We start from the raw sequence: 17,311 nt of genomic DNA, 5'->3' as shown, positions 1-17,311 counted from the left end.
GCCTGGCAACCGCCCCGTCTGAGAAGTGAGGAGCCCCTCCGCCTGGCAGCCACCCCGTCTGAGAAGTGAGGAGCGTCCTCCCTCCTCGTCTGGGAGGGAGGTGGGGGGGTCAGCCCCCCGCCTGGCCAGCCGCCCCGTCCGGGAGGTGAGGGGCACCTCTGCCCGGCCGCCCCTACCGGGAAGTGAGGAGCCCCTCTGCCCGGCCAGCCGCCTCGTCCGGGAGGGAGGTGGGGGGGTCAGCCCCCCGCCTGGCCAGCCGCCCCGTCTGGGAGGCGAGGGGTGCCTCTGCCCGGCCGCCCCTACTGGGAAGTGAGGAGCCCCTCTGCCCGGCCAGCCGCTCTGTCTGGGAGGGAGGTGGGGGGGTCACCCCCGGCCCGGCCAGCCGCCCTGTCCGGGAGGGAGGTGGGGGGGTTAGCCCCCCGCCTGGCCAGCCACCCCTTCCGGGAGGTGAGGGGCGCCTCTGCCCGGCCGCCCCTTCTGGGAAGTGAGGAGCCCCTCTGCCCGGCCAGCCGCCCCGTCCGGGAGGGAGGTGGGGGGGTCAGCCCCCCGCCCAGCCAGCCGCCCCGTCCGGGAGGGAGGTGGGGGGGTCAGCCCCCCGCCCGGCCAGCCGCCCCGTCCGGGAGGGAGGTGGGGGGTCAGCCCCCCGCCCGGCCAGCCGCCCCATCCGGGAGGGAGGTGGGGGGGTCAGCCCCCCGCCCGGCCAGCCGCCCCGTCCGGGAGGGAGGTGGGGGGGTCAGCCCCCTGCCCGGCCAGCCGCCCCGTCCGGGAGGGAGGTGGGGGGGTCAGCCAGCCGCCCCGTCCGGGAGGGAGGTGGGGGGTCAGCCCCCCGCCCGGCCAGCCGCCCCGTCCGGGAGGTGAGGGGCGCTTCTGCCCGGCCGCCCCTACTGGGAAGTGAGGAGCTCCTCTGCCCGGCCACCACCCCATCTGGGAGGTGTACTCAACAGCTCATTGAGAACGGGCCATGAAGACAATGGCGGTTTTGTGGAATAGAAAGGGGGGAAAGGTGGGGAAAAGATTGAGAAATCGGATGGTTGCTGTGTCTGTGTAGAAAGAGGTAGACATGGGAGACTTTTCATTTTGTTCTGTACTAAGAAAAATTCTTCTGCCTTGGGATCCTGTTGATCTGTGACCTTACCCCCAACCCTGTGCTCTCTGAAACATGTGCTGTATCCACTCAGGGTTGAATGGATTAAGGGCGGTGCAAGATGTGCTTTGTTAAACAGATGCTTGAAGGCAGCATGTTCGTTAAGAGTCATCACCACTCCTTAATCTCAAGTACCCAGGGACACAAACACTGCGGAAGGCCGCAGGGTCCTCTGCCTAGGAAAACCAGAGAACTTTGTTCACTTGTTTATCTGCTGACCTTCCCTCCACTATTGTCCTGTGACCCTGCCAAATCCCCCTCTGCGAGAAACACCCAAGAATGATCAATAAAAAAGAAAAAAAAAAAGAAAGTATTCTTTATAATACCTCTAGGATCGGCAGTGATGTCTTCCTTTTCATTCCTGATTTTGGTTATCTGTGTCTTTCTTTTTTTCTCCTCAGTCAGTCTTTATAAGGATTTGTAGTCTTTATTTTTTTTTTTCTTTTTTGGAGACAGAGTCTCGCTCTGTGTCGCCCAGGCTGGAGTGCAGTGGCGCAATCTTGGCTCGCTGCAACCTCCACCTCCTGGGTTCAAGCCATTCTTGTGCCTCAGCCTCCCAAGTAGCTGGGACTGCAGGTATGTACCACCACGCCTGGCTAAGTTTTGTATTTTTAGTAGAGACGGGGTTTCGTCATGTTGGCCAGGTGGGTCGTGAATTCCTAGCCTCAAGTGATCCACCCACCTCAGCTTCCCAAAGTGCTGGGATTACAGGAGTGAACCACTGCACCCGGCAGCAGTCTTATCAGTCTTTAAAAAGAATCACCTTTTGGCTTTGTATATCCTCTCTATAAGTGTTTTCTATTTCGTTAATTCCTTTTCTTGTCTTTATTATTTCTTTCCTTCTACTTTCTTCAGATTTAATTTGTTGTTTTTTCCCCTAACTTCTTTTTTTTTTTTAATTTTTTTTTTATTATTATTATACTTTAAGTTTTAGGGTACATGGGCACATTGTGCAGGTTAGTTACATATGTATACATGTGCCATGATGGTGCGCTGCACCCACTAACTCGTCATCTAGCATTAGGTATATCTCCCAGTGCTATCCCTCCCCCTCCCCCCACCCCACCACAGTCCCCAGAATGTGATATTCCCCTTCCTGTGTCCATGTGATCTCATTGTTCAATTCCCACCTCTGAGTGAGAATATGCAGCGTTTGGTTTTTTGTTCTTGCGATAGTTTACTGAGAATGATGATTTCCAATTTCATCCTTGTCCCTACAAAGGACATGAACTCATCATTTTTTATGGCTGCATAGTATTCCATGGTGTATATGTGCCACATTTTCTTAATCCAGTCTATCATTGTTGGACATTTGGGTTGGTTCCAAGTCTTTGCTATTGTGAATAATGCCGCAATAAATATACGTGTGCATGTGTCTTTATAGCAGCATGATTTATAGTCCTTTGGGTATATACCCAGTAATGGGATGGCTGGGTCAAATGCTATTTCTAGTTCTAGATCCCTGAGGAATCGCCACACTGACTTCCACAATGGTTGAACTAGTTTACAGTCCCACCAACAGTGTAAAAGTGTTCCTATTTCTCCACATCCTCTCCAGCACCTGTTGTTTCTTGACTTTTTAATGATTGCCATTCTAACTGGTGTGAGATGGTATCTCATTGTGGTTTTGATTTGCATTTCTCTGATGGCCAGTGATGATGAGCATTTTTTCATGTGTTTTTTGGCTGCATAAATGTCTTCTTTTGAGAAGTGTCTGTTCATGTCCTTTGCCCACTTTTTGATGGGGTTGTTTGTTTTTTTCTTGTAAATTTGTTTGAGTTCATTGCAGATTCTGGATATTAGCCCTTTGTCAGATGAGTAGGTTGCGAAAATTTTCTCCCATTTTGTAGGTTGCCTGTTCACTCTGATGATAGTTTCTTTTGCTGTGCAGAAGGTCTTTAGTTTAATTAGATCCCATTTGTCAATTTTGGCTTTGGTTGCCATTGCTTTTGGTGTTTTGGACATGAAGTCCTTGCCCATGCCTATGTCCTGAATGGTAATGCCTAGGTTTTCTTCTAGGGTTTTTATGGTTTTTGGTCTAACGTTTAAGTCTTTAATCCATCTTGAATTGATTTTTGTATAAGGTGTAAGGAAGGGATCCAGTTTCAGCTTTCTACATATGGCTGGCCAGTTTTCCCAGCACCATTTATTAAATAGGGAATCCTTTCCCCATTGCTTGTTTTTCTCAGGTTTGTCAAAGATCAGATAGTTGTAGGTAAGCGGCATTATTTCTGAGGGCTCTGTTCTGTTCCATTGATCTATATCTCTGTTTTGGTACCAGTACCATGCTGTTTTGGTTACTGTAGCCTTGTAGTATAGTTTGAAGTCAGGTAGTGTGATGCCTCCAGCTTTGTTCTTTTGGCTTAGGATTGCCTTGGCGATGTGGGCTCTTTTTTGGTTCCATATGAACTTTAAAGTAGTTTTTTCCAATTCTGTGAAGAAAGTCATTGGTAGCTTTATGGGGATGGCATTGAATCTGTAAATTACCTTGGGCAGTATGACCATTTTCACGATATTGACTCTTCCTACCCATGAGCATGGAATGTTCTTCCATTTGTTTGTATCCTCTTTTATTTCATTGAGCAGTGGTTTGTAGTTCTCCTTGAAGAGGTCCTTCACTTCCCTTGTAAGTTGGATTCCTAGGTATTTTATTCTCTTTGAAGCAATTGTGAATGGGAGTTCACTCATGATTTGGCTCTCTGTTTGTCTGTTGTTGGTATATAAGAATGCTTGTGATTTTTGTACATTGATTTTGTATCCTGAGACTTTGCTGAAGTTGCTTATCAGCTTAAGGAGATTTTGGGCTGAGACAATGGGGTTTTCTAGATATACAATCATGTCATCTGCAAACAGGGACAATTTGACTTCCTCTTTTCCTAATTGAATACCCTTTATTTCCTTCTCCTGCCTAATTGCCCTGGCCAGAACTTCCAACACTATGTTGAATAGGAGTGGTGAGAGAGGGCATCCCTGTCTTGTGCCAGTTTTCAAAGGGAATGCTTCCAGTTTTTGCCCATTCAGTATGATATTGGCTGTGGGTTTGTCATAGATAGCTCTTATTATTTTGAAAAACATCCCATCAATACCTAATTTATTGAGAGTTTTTAGCATGAAGGGTTGTTGAATTTTGTCAAAGGCTTTTTCTGCATCTATTGAGATAATCATGTGGTTTTTATCTTTGGCTCTGTTTATATGCTGGATTACATTTATTGATTTGCGTATATTGAACCAGCCTTGCATCCCAGGGATGAAGCCCACTTGATCATGGTGGATAAGCTTTTTGATGTGCTACTGGATTCGTTTTGCCAGTATTTTATTGAGGATTTTTGCATCAATGTTCATCAAGGATATTGGTCTAAAATTCTCTTTTTTTGTTGTGTCTGTGCCTGGCTTTGGTATCAGAATGATGCTGGCCTCATAAAATGAGTTAGGGAGGATTCCCTCTTTTTCTATTGATTGGAATAGTTTCAGAAGGAATGGTACCAGTTCCTCCTTGTACCTCTGATAGAATTCGGCTGTGAATCCATCTGGTCCTGGACTCTTTTTGGTTGGTAAGCTATTGATTATTGCCACAATTTCAGCTCCTGTTATTGGTCTATTCAGAGATGCAACTTCTTCCTGGTTTAGTCTTGGGAGAGTGTATGTGTTGAGGAATTTATCGATTTCTTCTAGATTTTCTAGTTTATTTGCATAGAGGTGTTTGTAGTATTCTCTGGTGGTAGTTTGTATTTCTGTGGGATTGGTGGTGATATCCCCTTTATCATTTTTTATTGTGTCTATTTGATTCTTCTCTCTTTTTTTCTTTATTAGTCTTGCTAGTGGTCTATCAATTTTGTTGATCCTTTCAAAAAACCAGCTCCTGGATTCATTAATTTTTTGAAGGGTTTTTTGTGTCTCTATTTCCTTCAGTTCTGCTCTGATTTTAGTTATTTCTTGCCTTCTGCTAGCTTTGGAATGTGTTTGCTCTTGTTTTCTAGTTCTTTTAATTGTGATGTTAGGGTGTCAATTTTGGATCTTTCCTGCTTTCTCTTGTGGGCATTTAGTGCTATAAATTTCCCTCTACACACTGCTTTGAATGTGTCCCAGAGATTCTGGTATGTTGTGTCTTTGTTCTCGTTGGTTTCAAAGAACATCTTTATTTCTGCCTTCATTTCGTTATGTATCCACTAGTCATTCAGGAGCAGGTTGTTCAGTTTCCATGTAGTTGAGTGGTTTTGAGTGAGATTCTTAATCCTGAGTTCTAGTTTGATTGCACTGTGGTCTGAGAGATAGTTTGTTATAATCTCTGTTTTACATTTGCTGAGGAGAGCTTTACTTCCCAGTATGTGGTCAATTTTGGAATAGGTGTGGTGTGGTGCTGAAAAAAATGTATATTGTGTTGATTTGGGGTGGAGAGTTCTGTAGATGTCTATTAGGTCTGCTTGGTGCAGAGCTGAGTTCAATTCCTGGGTATCCTTGTTGACTTTCTGTCTCGTTGATCTGTCTAATGTTGACAGTGGGGTGTTAAAGTCTCCCATTATTAATGTGTGGGAGTCTAAGTCTCTTTGTAGGTCACTCAGGACTTGCTTTATGAATCTGGGTGCTCCTGTATTGGTTGCATATATATTTCGGATAGTTAGCTCTTCTTGTTGAATTGATCCCTTTACCATTATGTAATGGCTTTCTTTGTCTCTTTTGATCTTTGTTGGTTTAAAGTCTGTTTTATCAGAGACTAGGATTGCAACCCCTGCCTTTTTTTGTTTTCCATTTGCTTGGTAGATCTTCCTCCATCCCTTTATTTTGAGCCTATGTGTGTCTCTGCACGTGAGATGGGTTTCCTGAATACAGCACACTGATGGGTCTTGACTCTTTATCCAATTTGCCAGTCTGTGTCTTTTAATTGGAGCACTTAGTCCATTTACATTTAAAGTTAATATTGTTATGTGTGAATTTGATCCTGTCATTATGATGTTAGCTGGTGATTTTGCTCGTTAGTTGATGCATTTTCTTCCTAGTCTCGATGGTCTTTACATTTTGGCATGATTTTGCAGCAGCTGGTACCGGTTGTTCCTTTCCATGTTTAGTGCTTCCTTCAGGAGCTCTTTTAGGGCAGGCCTGGTGGTGACAAAATCTCTCAGCATTTACTTTGTCTGTAAAGTATTTTATTTCTCCTTCACTTATGAAGCTTAGTTTGGCTGGATATGAAATTCTGGGTTGAAAATTCTTTTCTTTAAGAATGTTGAATATTGGTCCCCACTCTCTTCTGGCTTGTAGGGTTTCTGCTGAGAGATCAGCTGTTAGTCTGATGGGCTTCCCTTTGAGGGTAACCCGACCTTTCTCTCTGGCTGCCCTTAACATTTTTTCCTTCATTTCAACTTTGGTGAATCTGACAATTATGTGTCTTGGAGTTGCTCTTCTCGAGGAGTATCTTTGTGGTGTTCTCTGTATTTCCTGAATCTGAACGTTGGCCTGCCTTGCTAGATTGGGGAAGTTCTCCTGGATAATATCCTGCAGAGTGTTTTCCAACTTGGTTCCATTCTCCCCATCACTTTCAGGTACACCAGTGAGACGTAGATTTGGTCTTTTCACATAGTCCCATAATTCTTGGAGGCTTTGCTCATTTCTTTTTATTCTTTTTTCTCTAAACTTCCCTTCTCGCTTCATTTCATTCATTTCATCTTCCATCGCTGATACCCTTTCTTCCAGTTGATCGCATCGGCTCCTGAGGCTTCTGCATTCTTCACGTAGTTCTCGAGCCTTGGTTTTCAGCTCCATCAGCTCCTTTAAGCACTTCTCTGTATTGGTTATTCTAGTTATACGTTCTCCTAAATTTTTTTCAAAGTTTTCAACTTCTTTGCCTTTGGTTTGAATGTCCTCCCGTAGCTCAGAGTAATTTGATTGTCTGAAGCCTTCTTCTCTCAGCTCGTCAAAGTCATTCTCCATCCAGCTTTGTTCTGTTGCTAGTGAGGAACTGCGTTCCTTTGGAGGAGGAGAGGCACTCTGCGTTTTAGAGTTTCCAGTTTTTCTGTTCTGTTTTTTCCCCATCTTTGTGGTTTTATCTACTTTTGGTCTTTGATGATGGTGATGTACAGATGGGCTTTTGGTGTGGATATCCTTTCTGTTTGTTAGTTTTCCTTCTAACAGACAGGACCCTCAGCTGCAGGTCTGTTGGAATACCCTGTTGTGTGAGGTGTCAGTGTGCCCCTGCTGGGGGGTGCCTCCCACTTAGGCTGCTCGGGGATCAGGGGTCAGGGACCCACTTGAGGAGGCAGTCTGCCCGTTCTCAGATCTCCAGCTGTATGCTGGGAGAACCACTGCTCTCTTCAAAGCTGTCAGACAGGGACATTTAAGTCTGCAGAGGTTACTGCTGTCTTTTTGTTTGTCTGTGCCCTGCCCCCAGAGGTGGAGCCTACAGAGGCAGGCAAACCTCCTTTCCTTGAGCTGTGATGGGCTCCACCCAGTTCGAGCTTCCTGGCTGCTTTGTTTACCTAAGCAAGCCTGGGCAATGGCGGGCGCCCCTCCCCCAGCCTTGCTGCCGCCTTGCAGTTTGATCTCAGACTGCTGTGCTAGTCATCAGCGAGACTCCATGGGCGTAGGACCCTCCGAGTCAGGTGCGGGATATAATCTTGTGGTGCGCCATTTTTTTAAGCTGGTCCAAAAAGCGCAGTATTCGGATGGGAGTGACCCGATTTTCCAGGTGCGTCCGTCACCCCTTTCTTTGACTCGGAAAGGGAACTCCCTGACCCCTTGCGCTTCCCAAGTGAGGCAATGCCTCGCCCTGCTTCGGCTCGCGCACGGTGCGCGCACCCACTGACCCGCGCCCACTGTCTGGCACTCCCTAGTAAGATGAACCCGGTACCTCAGATGGAAATGCAGAAATCACCCGTCTTCTGCGTCGCTCACGCTGGGAGCTGTAGACCAGAGCTGTTCCTATTCGGCCATCTTGGCTCCTCTGAAGAAGAAGCTCTTTAGCCTGTGGTGTCAGAAGTCATAACCAAGATTCGTGTACATGTGTGTAAAATTAGGGGTGGAAGTGAAAGCTCTGAACAGTGTACGAACCCTTAGCCAAGGGCTTTAATGAGATTCCAGCCGTCCTCGTACCTCCTAGGGAAGGCACACACCTATAAATACATATGGAAATGAAATAGGCACTATTTGCGAAGTAGACATATAGATCCATTTGCCTAGTACGTATTGCTCCCACCCAAACATCTCTAAAAAGATTCTGAGCTGAGGATTTTTAAAGTCCCCTGTGTAGGGGTGAATTGGGGGAATACTTAAAGACCTTCTATTAATTTATGATCATGACATTCGTTACTAAAATCACTAATATAAAATGGTGGCCAGCTTCTATGATTTGTCCTCTGTTCTTAAGTGGAACTAAAGGGAGAGATGTGTTATGGCTTCAGTTTGGGGTAGTTTTTACTTCTACATTGACTGTGAATTGGAACTTCAGACTGGGTCTTCTTACAACTGATTATGCTTCATGGATGTGTGGAATTGTCAAGGCACACCCAGTGCCTTATAAATGCCAGTCAGAGTCCCCTTTGGGCAACTTTAGGGCCCCAGTAGTTTATATCACACTCTCTTTTACCCTTTTTTTCCTCTCTTCTGTCATCTAATTAGGGGGCCACCTGAATAATCCCTTAGCAGTGTCTGACAGGAACCATTTTTGGGAAAGAATACTTTACCTGTAGAAATAACATCAAACATCACTTACCTGGTATAGGGGACACTGGAATGGCCCCACAGTGATCCTCCAAATTAATATTTTCTGGCTCCAATTACTCTGACTTTTCCCCTAATCTTTACCGAATTCCAACTGTTACAGTAGAGGCTCAGTGACTGTCTGTGATGGGGGGAGGATATTGTACTAATTCCTGCACTGGAATTAGCTGCAATTCCATCCCTGTCATGATATTTTATTTTATTTTTAGATTCCTTTCAATGCTCTTTTTTTTTTTATTTTATGTTAACAGTTACTAAACTGTTTATCTCTCTCGAACAGGGCCTTTGTCTATTTTCTTTTCTCTATGCTCCATAATAAAATTTGTGCAAGAAACACACTCACAGTGTGTTGGATGACTGCATCACCACAGTTGGGTGACCCCTGTGCATGCAGATGTGCTTGACTGGGCTTGGCGAACTAGTTGAGAATAGAATTATGAATCTTTCTTGCTCAATGGTGATGCTCCTTCTGAAGAAGCAGAGTCCTGAAAGAATCCTGAGCTCAGGTTTCTGAAAGGTCCCTACAGACCAAACCCGGAATACCCACTAATCACTTGTTAAATGACTCGTGATACTTTTTAATAAAATTACTGAACCAATGCTAAATGATGGGCAGAAAAAGAGAGACTTGTTATGTGAAATGTGACGCTACTCACTTTGTCCGTGAAATACTGGATGACAAAGGAGTTCTTCATCTTAATTTTCCCCATTTATTCCTGTCCTATTCTTTTACTTCTTATCCTTCTCTACCCAACTGGATAGATTGTCTGTGCTAGAAGCAGGACAAGGGTTTAAATGCAAAGAATGAAGCAGAGATGGTCTCTGCCCGAAGGCGACTCATATGTGAAACAGTTGACATACAGAAATACCGATGAACTAGCCTAATACAGTATACTGAGTGCTATAATGGTGAGTGTGTGTGTGTGTGTGTGTGTGTGAGTGTGAGAGAGATTAGGATGCTATAAAATTACAGAGAATTGTAGAGAACTGTCTACTTTGGGTTCTGAGGATTAAAGAAGGCTTCACAATGGCAATTAGTTCTACACTGGAGATTGAAGATTGAGTAGGAGTTCACCTGGGCCAAAGACGAGTATGTACATTTCAGTATGACAGAATAAATCATTCATGGATATGTTGCTGTGGGTCCATTTCATATTTGGAGATATTGAAGTAATTCTGTCTAACTGGAACATTTCAGAATATGTGGTAACAAGGGGTGAGACAGAAAGACACAAGAACCATATAGGCAGATAATAGATGCTTTTTGTGTTTGTTTCTTGATAAAGAGGTTTTATAGTTCTCTGTAGTATAGGGAATCATTGGAATACTTAAAGCAGGGGTAAGGACCTTTTATATACCTGAGGGTAGCGAAGTTACCTGACTATTCATCTCCACTACCTTTGGTTGACCTTGGATTTTGCCCTTTGGGTTGTCAGCAGTCCTATTTGAATATTTAACACAACTTCTCATTCATTTAACTGACTCACCCTGTGTTCTGAAACTTCACCCCTGACGTCTCTCAGGAGAATTTATTCCAGAACTTTCTCACCTCTGGTTTAGGATCTCTATCAACACTAGAATGATATGATCTTGATTTTTATATGCATACTTAACTCTGATTTCGTTACTCCTAGAATGTCATCGTTTTGTGGCCTAGTGTGTGTGCTGCATACAGAAATATAGCTAGAATTTAAAAGTTTATCTCTGAATTTGATCACCCTTTCAGACATAAGCTATTAAGAACAAATCAGCATTTCTGATAAATAACTGTAAAGTGGTGCCCACAGTTTTTGGATGTAATTCAGAAAGCAGAAAGAAGCTTCTGTTTATATTCCTATATCAAAAACTCTGTTAATACACAATGTGTGCATCACAAAGGCAATGCTGCATTTTGTCCTAATTAGTGAGAGGCAGAAGCAGCATCATATTTGAGGAAGTTTGAAACTTTTTCTGTCTCAGTATTACTTTTGGGGTATTTAGTTTTTTTTTTTGTTTTTTTTTTTTTTTTTGAGATGGAGTCTTGCTCTGTTGCCCAGGCTGGAGTGCAGTGGCACCATCTCGGCTCACTGCAAGCTCTGCCTCCCAGATTCATGCCATTCTCCTGCCTCAGCCTCCCAAGTAGCTGGGACGACAGGCACCCGCCACCACACCCAGCTAATTTTTTGTATTTTTAGTAGAGACGGGGTTTCACTGTGTTACCCAGGATGGTCTCGATCTCCTGACCTCGTGATCCACCCTCCTCAGCCTCCCAAAGTGCTGGGATTACAGGCATGAGCCAAGGTGCCTGGCCTAGATTTTTTAGACATTACCAAAGTATTAGAAAAATTAATAGTCAAACTAACATCTTAGGTTCTGTCAAGATGGGTCATTGTTCTATAAACTTTTGTTTTTATGTCTCATCACTCTTTCTGTTTTGAGATGGAGTCTCGCTCTGTTGCCCAGGCTGAAGTTCAGTGGTGCGATCTTGGTTCACTGCAACGTCTGCCTCCTGGGTTCAAGCGATTGTCATGCCTCAGCCTCTCGAGTAGCTGGGATTACAGGCACCTGCCACCATGCCTGGCTATGTTTTGTATTTTTAGTAGAGGTGGGGTTTCACCATGTTGCCCAGGCTATTCTTGAACTCCTGACCTCAGGTGATCCACCCACCTTGGCTTCCCAAAGTGCTGGAATTACACGTGTGAGCCACCGTGCCCAGCCTCATCACTCTTAAAGGCAGAATAGGATAAGACCGAATGAGCGAAGAGCAGCAATGTGGAGAGCAGAGGTATTGGTGATTAAAGAACAGTAGCAGTTGACCAATCCCTAAATAAATATTGAACTGTGCTTAGGATTGGTCTCAGAGAAAGAGTTTCTTAGGGGTCAGACCCAGAAAAATACTGACTTATGGTAAGAAAAAAATAGATGTCTTGTCAGTTACAGTAAATATAATGAATTGAATGAGTTCGGGTTTTATGTTTTACTGGCCAAAGAATATAATAAGATGGTTTAAATATTAAGGCTCAATTGCACTCTGAGCTCCTATTTTAAAAATAAAGAACTTGCACCCTCTCCCCTATCGTTTTTTTTTCCTTGAAAGGTCGATGGTATTTCTGTTCCAATCTCTTCATAAAAATTCATTGTTTCTGCCACTTCTGACAACCCCAGGTCAATAACACTGTTGTTTATACCAAAATCCTACCATCCAAATCTCACTAGAGAGATAATGTATGCCATGCTGGTGCAAATAGAATCCTCTTCTCCAAACTGTATGTCACAGCATTACTAGATGTATTCTGAATTGCAGAGCATCCCCTATGAAAATAGTCCATTTAGGTTTTAGCTTTCTCCTCTCACCCTTGGGTGCAGTATCAGGCCAGGAGGTGGTTTTAGCAAGATGGCAAAAACCGCAATTATTTTTGCACCAACCTAATAGCATGTCACCTTCTACATTGTCCTCCTCCCCATCTCTTCCTCAGGGTGACCTTGCACAAACAAAGCAACACCATAACCTTTTTCACCCCTTTATATTCGAGAAAGGTCTTCATGCAAATAGAGGTGTGTTCATGCAGGTTGGGGTCTGAGTGGTGGGCATTTTCCCACTCAACTTCTTAGTTGGCAGTTACTAAGGCAGAATATTAAGTGTTTGATCACAGTCATAATTTCTGAGGGACTTCCTCACTTAATGATATTGTTCAGATTGGTTTCTATCATGTTGTGGGCCATGTGATAGAACTTTATTTTTTCAGAGCCCAGTTCTATAAGAAATACAACCTGGAGAATAATTTGATTTCTTTTTAAACATGTGAATTATGAAAAGATTCAAAGATACAAAAAGAACAGAGACTAATATAACAAATGTCTCTCCTTCCATCTCAAAGGTAACTACTATATTTAAAGTGGTATATATCCTTTTAGAACATGTAAGAACATGTATAAATGTATATGTTTAAATAATGCACAGTTTTCATTTGTGTATTTAAAAATTTTTCACAAACGATGTTTCTTTTCCTACTCACATGATATTGTTTTTCCCACTCAAACTTTGACCTCAGGGCTTATTCACTTTAATATATTGACTGTCCCCTGACTCACATCCCTAAGTCTGTTTTATCCCACCCAGATGTACTGTCTGTGGATCTGCAATGAGCATATCAAAGTGGTTCCTGAGTTGGAGGATTCAGAATAGGGCTGGGGTAGAGCCTGTAGACAGAGCTCCCTTAAAGCAATTATTTTCATTCTCAGGTTTTGTATAATTTTCTTCTTAACTCTTTGAATATATAACCTAGCAGGAAACAACTGTCTCTATGGTTATAGAGACACAAAAACATTTTTGTGACTCCAATGTACAATTACTTACCCCTCCTAATCAGCATCTCTTTAGAAGTTAATATTTGGCCAAGCCCCTAGAGAATAAATGATTTGTGAAGCCAGTTGAGAAAAAAAAAAAAAAAAAAAAAGAGAATGCCCCAAATCACAGGGAGTGCATTTTACTAGATTTTGTCAAAGCACTTGCCGAAATGATGTGTAACCATTGTTCTCCCATCTGTAGTAGAAGGGTACCATTGTGTCTGCATGCTCAATATGATTAATATTATTATGCTTTAATTTGTTTACCTATGCCTATAAGTATGAAATTACATCTCATTGTTTGCATTATTTCTCTGATTATGGGTGAAGTCTTACTGTGTATTTATCAGCAATATGGATTGCTTTTCTGTGAACTGAGTGTACTAATTCTTTGTCAATTTTTAATATTTTTCCTTATTGATTTGTGGGATTAGTCTATTTATTTTATATACATGTAGAAGCACTAATTCTTTATCAGTTATATCCATAGGGATAAACAGTTTTATGCCTCTGAAAGCTCCTTTGTAGTATTACATAGAACTATAACATCACTGATGGTCATACTTATGGCAACATAGACACCATGGAGTGGCATTAATATAACTCAGTTTAAGAAAGAGGGAACTTGTAATTATATTTAAGAAGATACTTATTCTCAAATTCTAATATGTACAAAAATAATTTCATGCTCACTATTGAGTCATTTAAAAAAGTTTATTCCCAACACAAATGAGTAACTCAAATAGTCTGAGTTTAATGCAGTGGTTTTTAGAAATATAGTTTTATTTGATTCATATTTGTGGCAGTACAGCTTAATATTTCCCAAAATCTTTTATCTAATTATAGCTTAAAAGCCCAAATGAAAAATTCAAGTAATATAGAGAACCAATTATAGTAATCCATCCATAGAAGGAGATTTCCCCATGCATGCTGTGGTTTCGATAATTTCTACTAAAGTGTGGGCACACAGTTTTCCTCTAACCCTGCTGTCTCCCCCTCCTTTTTTAAGTCTGTCTTTTCCTGGTAGAAATACATTTTTCCAGGAATGTTTTATCTTGAATACTCTGACCCTACAGAGTAAAGTAATTTAGCAGAATTTCTCACAGAGGGATTAAAATGGATATTAAAGTATCCACAGAGGATGAAAGTGAGTATAAAGAGGAATCAGGCATGAAAGTTCAGGAATGGAAATAGATGAATGATGTTTCTATTTTTATCATCCTTGTAAATAAAACGAATATGCTTTTGGCTTTCATTTACTATACAAATTGATTGTTACAGGATAAAAGCTGAGAAAATTGAATTAAAATTTTTGAGAATCAGTGAATCGGCAGCATCTTTTAAGAAGTTAGTGGAGGTATTCCAGACGCTCCGCTGAGTTTACTTTCCACTAATCTCTAGGGTGTGTGCAGGATCCCTGTGAAAAGAACGAAGTGTCAGCATTTTAGAAATTTATATACGTATGCTCTTTCACATCCAGGTGGTCCTGGTAAGATGGAACACTTTATCTTTGAGCCCATTGGTCTTCTCTTTCCATAGGACATTCTGCTGAAATGTCCCGTGTCTGTCTCCCTCTTTTCTATTACACACTCCTTCCCCATCTTGCCTTGCTCCACCCTCCCCTCCCCCATGTCTCAAGTCCAGCATTTCTGACAAAAGTGGGAAGGGTTGTATCATTTCATCCACATTTGATTGTGAAGCCATTTGGGTTAAGGTCTGCTACTCACCAGCTATGACTGTAACATCCAATATTAGTTAAATATTTATTGATACTTCCAAAGGGCCAGATTCCACCCAAAACTTTTTTGCATTATCCCACTGAATCATGAAGTAGGATTTTATTATATTTTATAGACAAAGAAACAGGTTAAAACGTAGCCAAGGATTTACAGTAACCAGTAACCAGCAGCAACCAGCAGAAATGCAACTCAGTTTGGGGTTAGGGTAACATGAAAACTATATTCACACACTACACCACACTACTGTGGGCAGGTTTCAAAAACTTTCTCTTTTGCAAACCATCACCATGCGTAGAATAACAATTGGGAAAGTTTCCTTTCCCTGCTCCTGAGGTAACTGTCATAAAGACTACTAAATTGGGCTCACTTCAAACTGGACAGATGAGTGTCTTGCTCCACTTAACTTTTAGAATGCCCGAGGACCTGCCACTTTGCCCAAGAGCTGGAATAAGAGGTAGTGAGAGAAAAATTGCCTAATCCTCTGCTTTTTATTTTTAACCCAGTGATGCCACGCTTCGCTGAACAAGTAGAGGTTGCCATTGAAGCCCTGAGTGCCAACGTTCCTCAACCATTTGAGGAGAATGAGTTCATCGATGCCTCTCGCCTGGTGTATGACGGCGTTCGGGACATCAGAAAGGCTGTGCTGATGATCAGGGTATGTGAGGCCTCTGTAGCTCAGAGCTGATCAGATCTCCTAGTAGGAAACTAAAGAGCTAACTGTCTTATTTATTATTTATTTTGTAATTACTGAGTTTAACTTGGTAAGCTGTTTGGCTCCTTATTAGTCAGACAAGGTGAGCTTTATACTTATGAAGGGATGAGTAATATCAACAAGCTCAAGTGAGCACTGAATATTCTGAAGGGCAACACCCTGCCTACTTCTTGCATGCATTACTTCCTCAGTTTCATACAACCTTTAGGCATACCCCTGCTATTTTCCATTTGTACCTCTGGCTAACACTCTTCCCATCAGGATCCGAAGACCATGGGCTGGAAAGAAATGAAGATTACACAGCATAGTAGTGTTTATAATAACACATAATAGTAACAGTTATTATCATGCAACTTTGAAGTGATACATAATTACATTCTCTTTGTATAAAAATAATTCAGACATTATAAATAAGGCTGGATAGCCTAACATCAAACCTCTTATTACCCACTCCACTATCTTCCCATCTTCAGACTTCTGTTGTTAGGTAGGTGTGTCTTCCAAAATGTTGTCTAAATAATTAATATATATATTCACAGGCCTAGAAAATATATATTGTAATTGATTTAAAAACTCATACAGCATCATTTGCAACTTTTTGTTCACCCACAAGGCACATTCACATGTCTGTTAAGACATCTAGCTAACCTCATTTTATTTAACTGCTGTATAATCCATTATAAGATGACTTTTTTCTCCTTATCTTACCAACAGTTTAGCATAGTAATGTCCAAACATATTTATTAGCCACATAATAATCTTTATTTCTTCAAATATACTGCATATGCAAAAGCACATTTATTGCTATTATATTTGAAGCAGAGGTGGGGCTTCTGCAGTTCTAATCCCAAAAGCATGCTGTCCAGTAGAATGGTATCCACACTTGTAACTTAAAATATTCTAGTAAACACACTACAAAAGCCAAAAGATGAAATTAATAATAATTTTTAAAATATATTTTATTTAACCAAATGTATCCACAATATCATTTTGTGGCACACTATGGTGTTTTGTTTGGCACAGAGCCTAAATCTTTCTCTCTCTTTCTTTCTGTGTGTGTGTGTGTGTAAGAGAGGGAGAGAGAGATGCCTAGAAATATGGGAGGGGGACAGAGAAAAGAGATATAAGAATTGGAAGAGAGGGCAAGGAAGGATAGCCTTTTAGGCCCATAAGAAATTAGATCATTTTTGTACTAACTTGTGAAATAAAGTAATAGACCATGAGAGTTATATTTTCAAAGCATTTGGTACTAAATCCCACTGTAATCCTCAAGATATATTCCCTCTTTTGCCATTTTTCTGCTTTGTTAGCCTTCACATGTTTGTGACAACCATTCACCTAGGAGGATGAGAAAGTTTATAGCCATCATTCACTTACTTATTCATGAGCTGTAACACACACACACACACATACACACACACAATTTTAGATAAAATGTCATATCTTTTCACATAAAGTGTCATTTCTCTATCTGGACATTTCAAGTGATTTGATTAGATGGATTTCACACCACTTAAAATTTAGGAGGAGAGAAGTATACAGTATGTACAAATTGTTATTTTTAAAATCCTTCTCCATTCAGCACCCAAATGGCTTCATTTTGCACTTAATTTCTTGGTTTTCTTTCTGAATGTAATGATTGAGTCTACTTTAAAAAATCCCTTGTGCTAAGGAAGATAAACA

General features: G+C 41.8%; 1 protein-coding gene across 9 annotated transcripts in view; it reads left to right on the top strand.

The window, feature by feature from the left end:
• CTNNA2 (catenin alpha 2) overlaps positions 1-17,311 on the top strand; it is a 1,472,650-nt gene that overhangs the window by 1,382,467 nt on the left and 72,872 nt on the right. For all 9 annotated transcript variants that reach the window (XM_054678551.2, XM_016948864.3, XM_016948863.3 and 6 more), the window contains one exon: positions 15,420-15,571. In XM_054678551.2, coding sequence (XP_054534526.1) covers positions 15,420-15,571 — 152 coding nt within the window. The remainder of the gene's footprint in view (positions 1-15,419; positions 15,572-17,311) is intronic.

Source organism: Pan troglodytes, chromosome 12 (assembly GCF_028858775.2).
Source record: "Pan troglodytes isolate AG18354 chromosome 12, NHGRI_mPanTro3-v2.0_pri, whole genome shotgun sequence".
NCBI lineage: Eukaryota > Metazoa > Chordata > Mammalia > Primates > Hominidae > Pan > Pan troglodytes.
The sequence above is the reverse complement of the archived record's forward strand: the minus strand, read 5'-3'. Positions and strand labels throughout refer to the sequence as shown.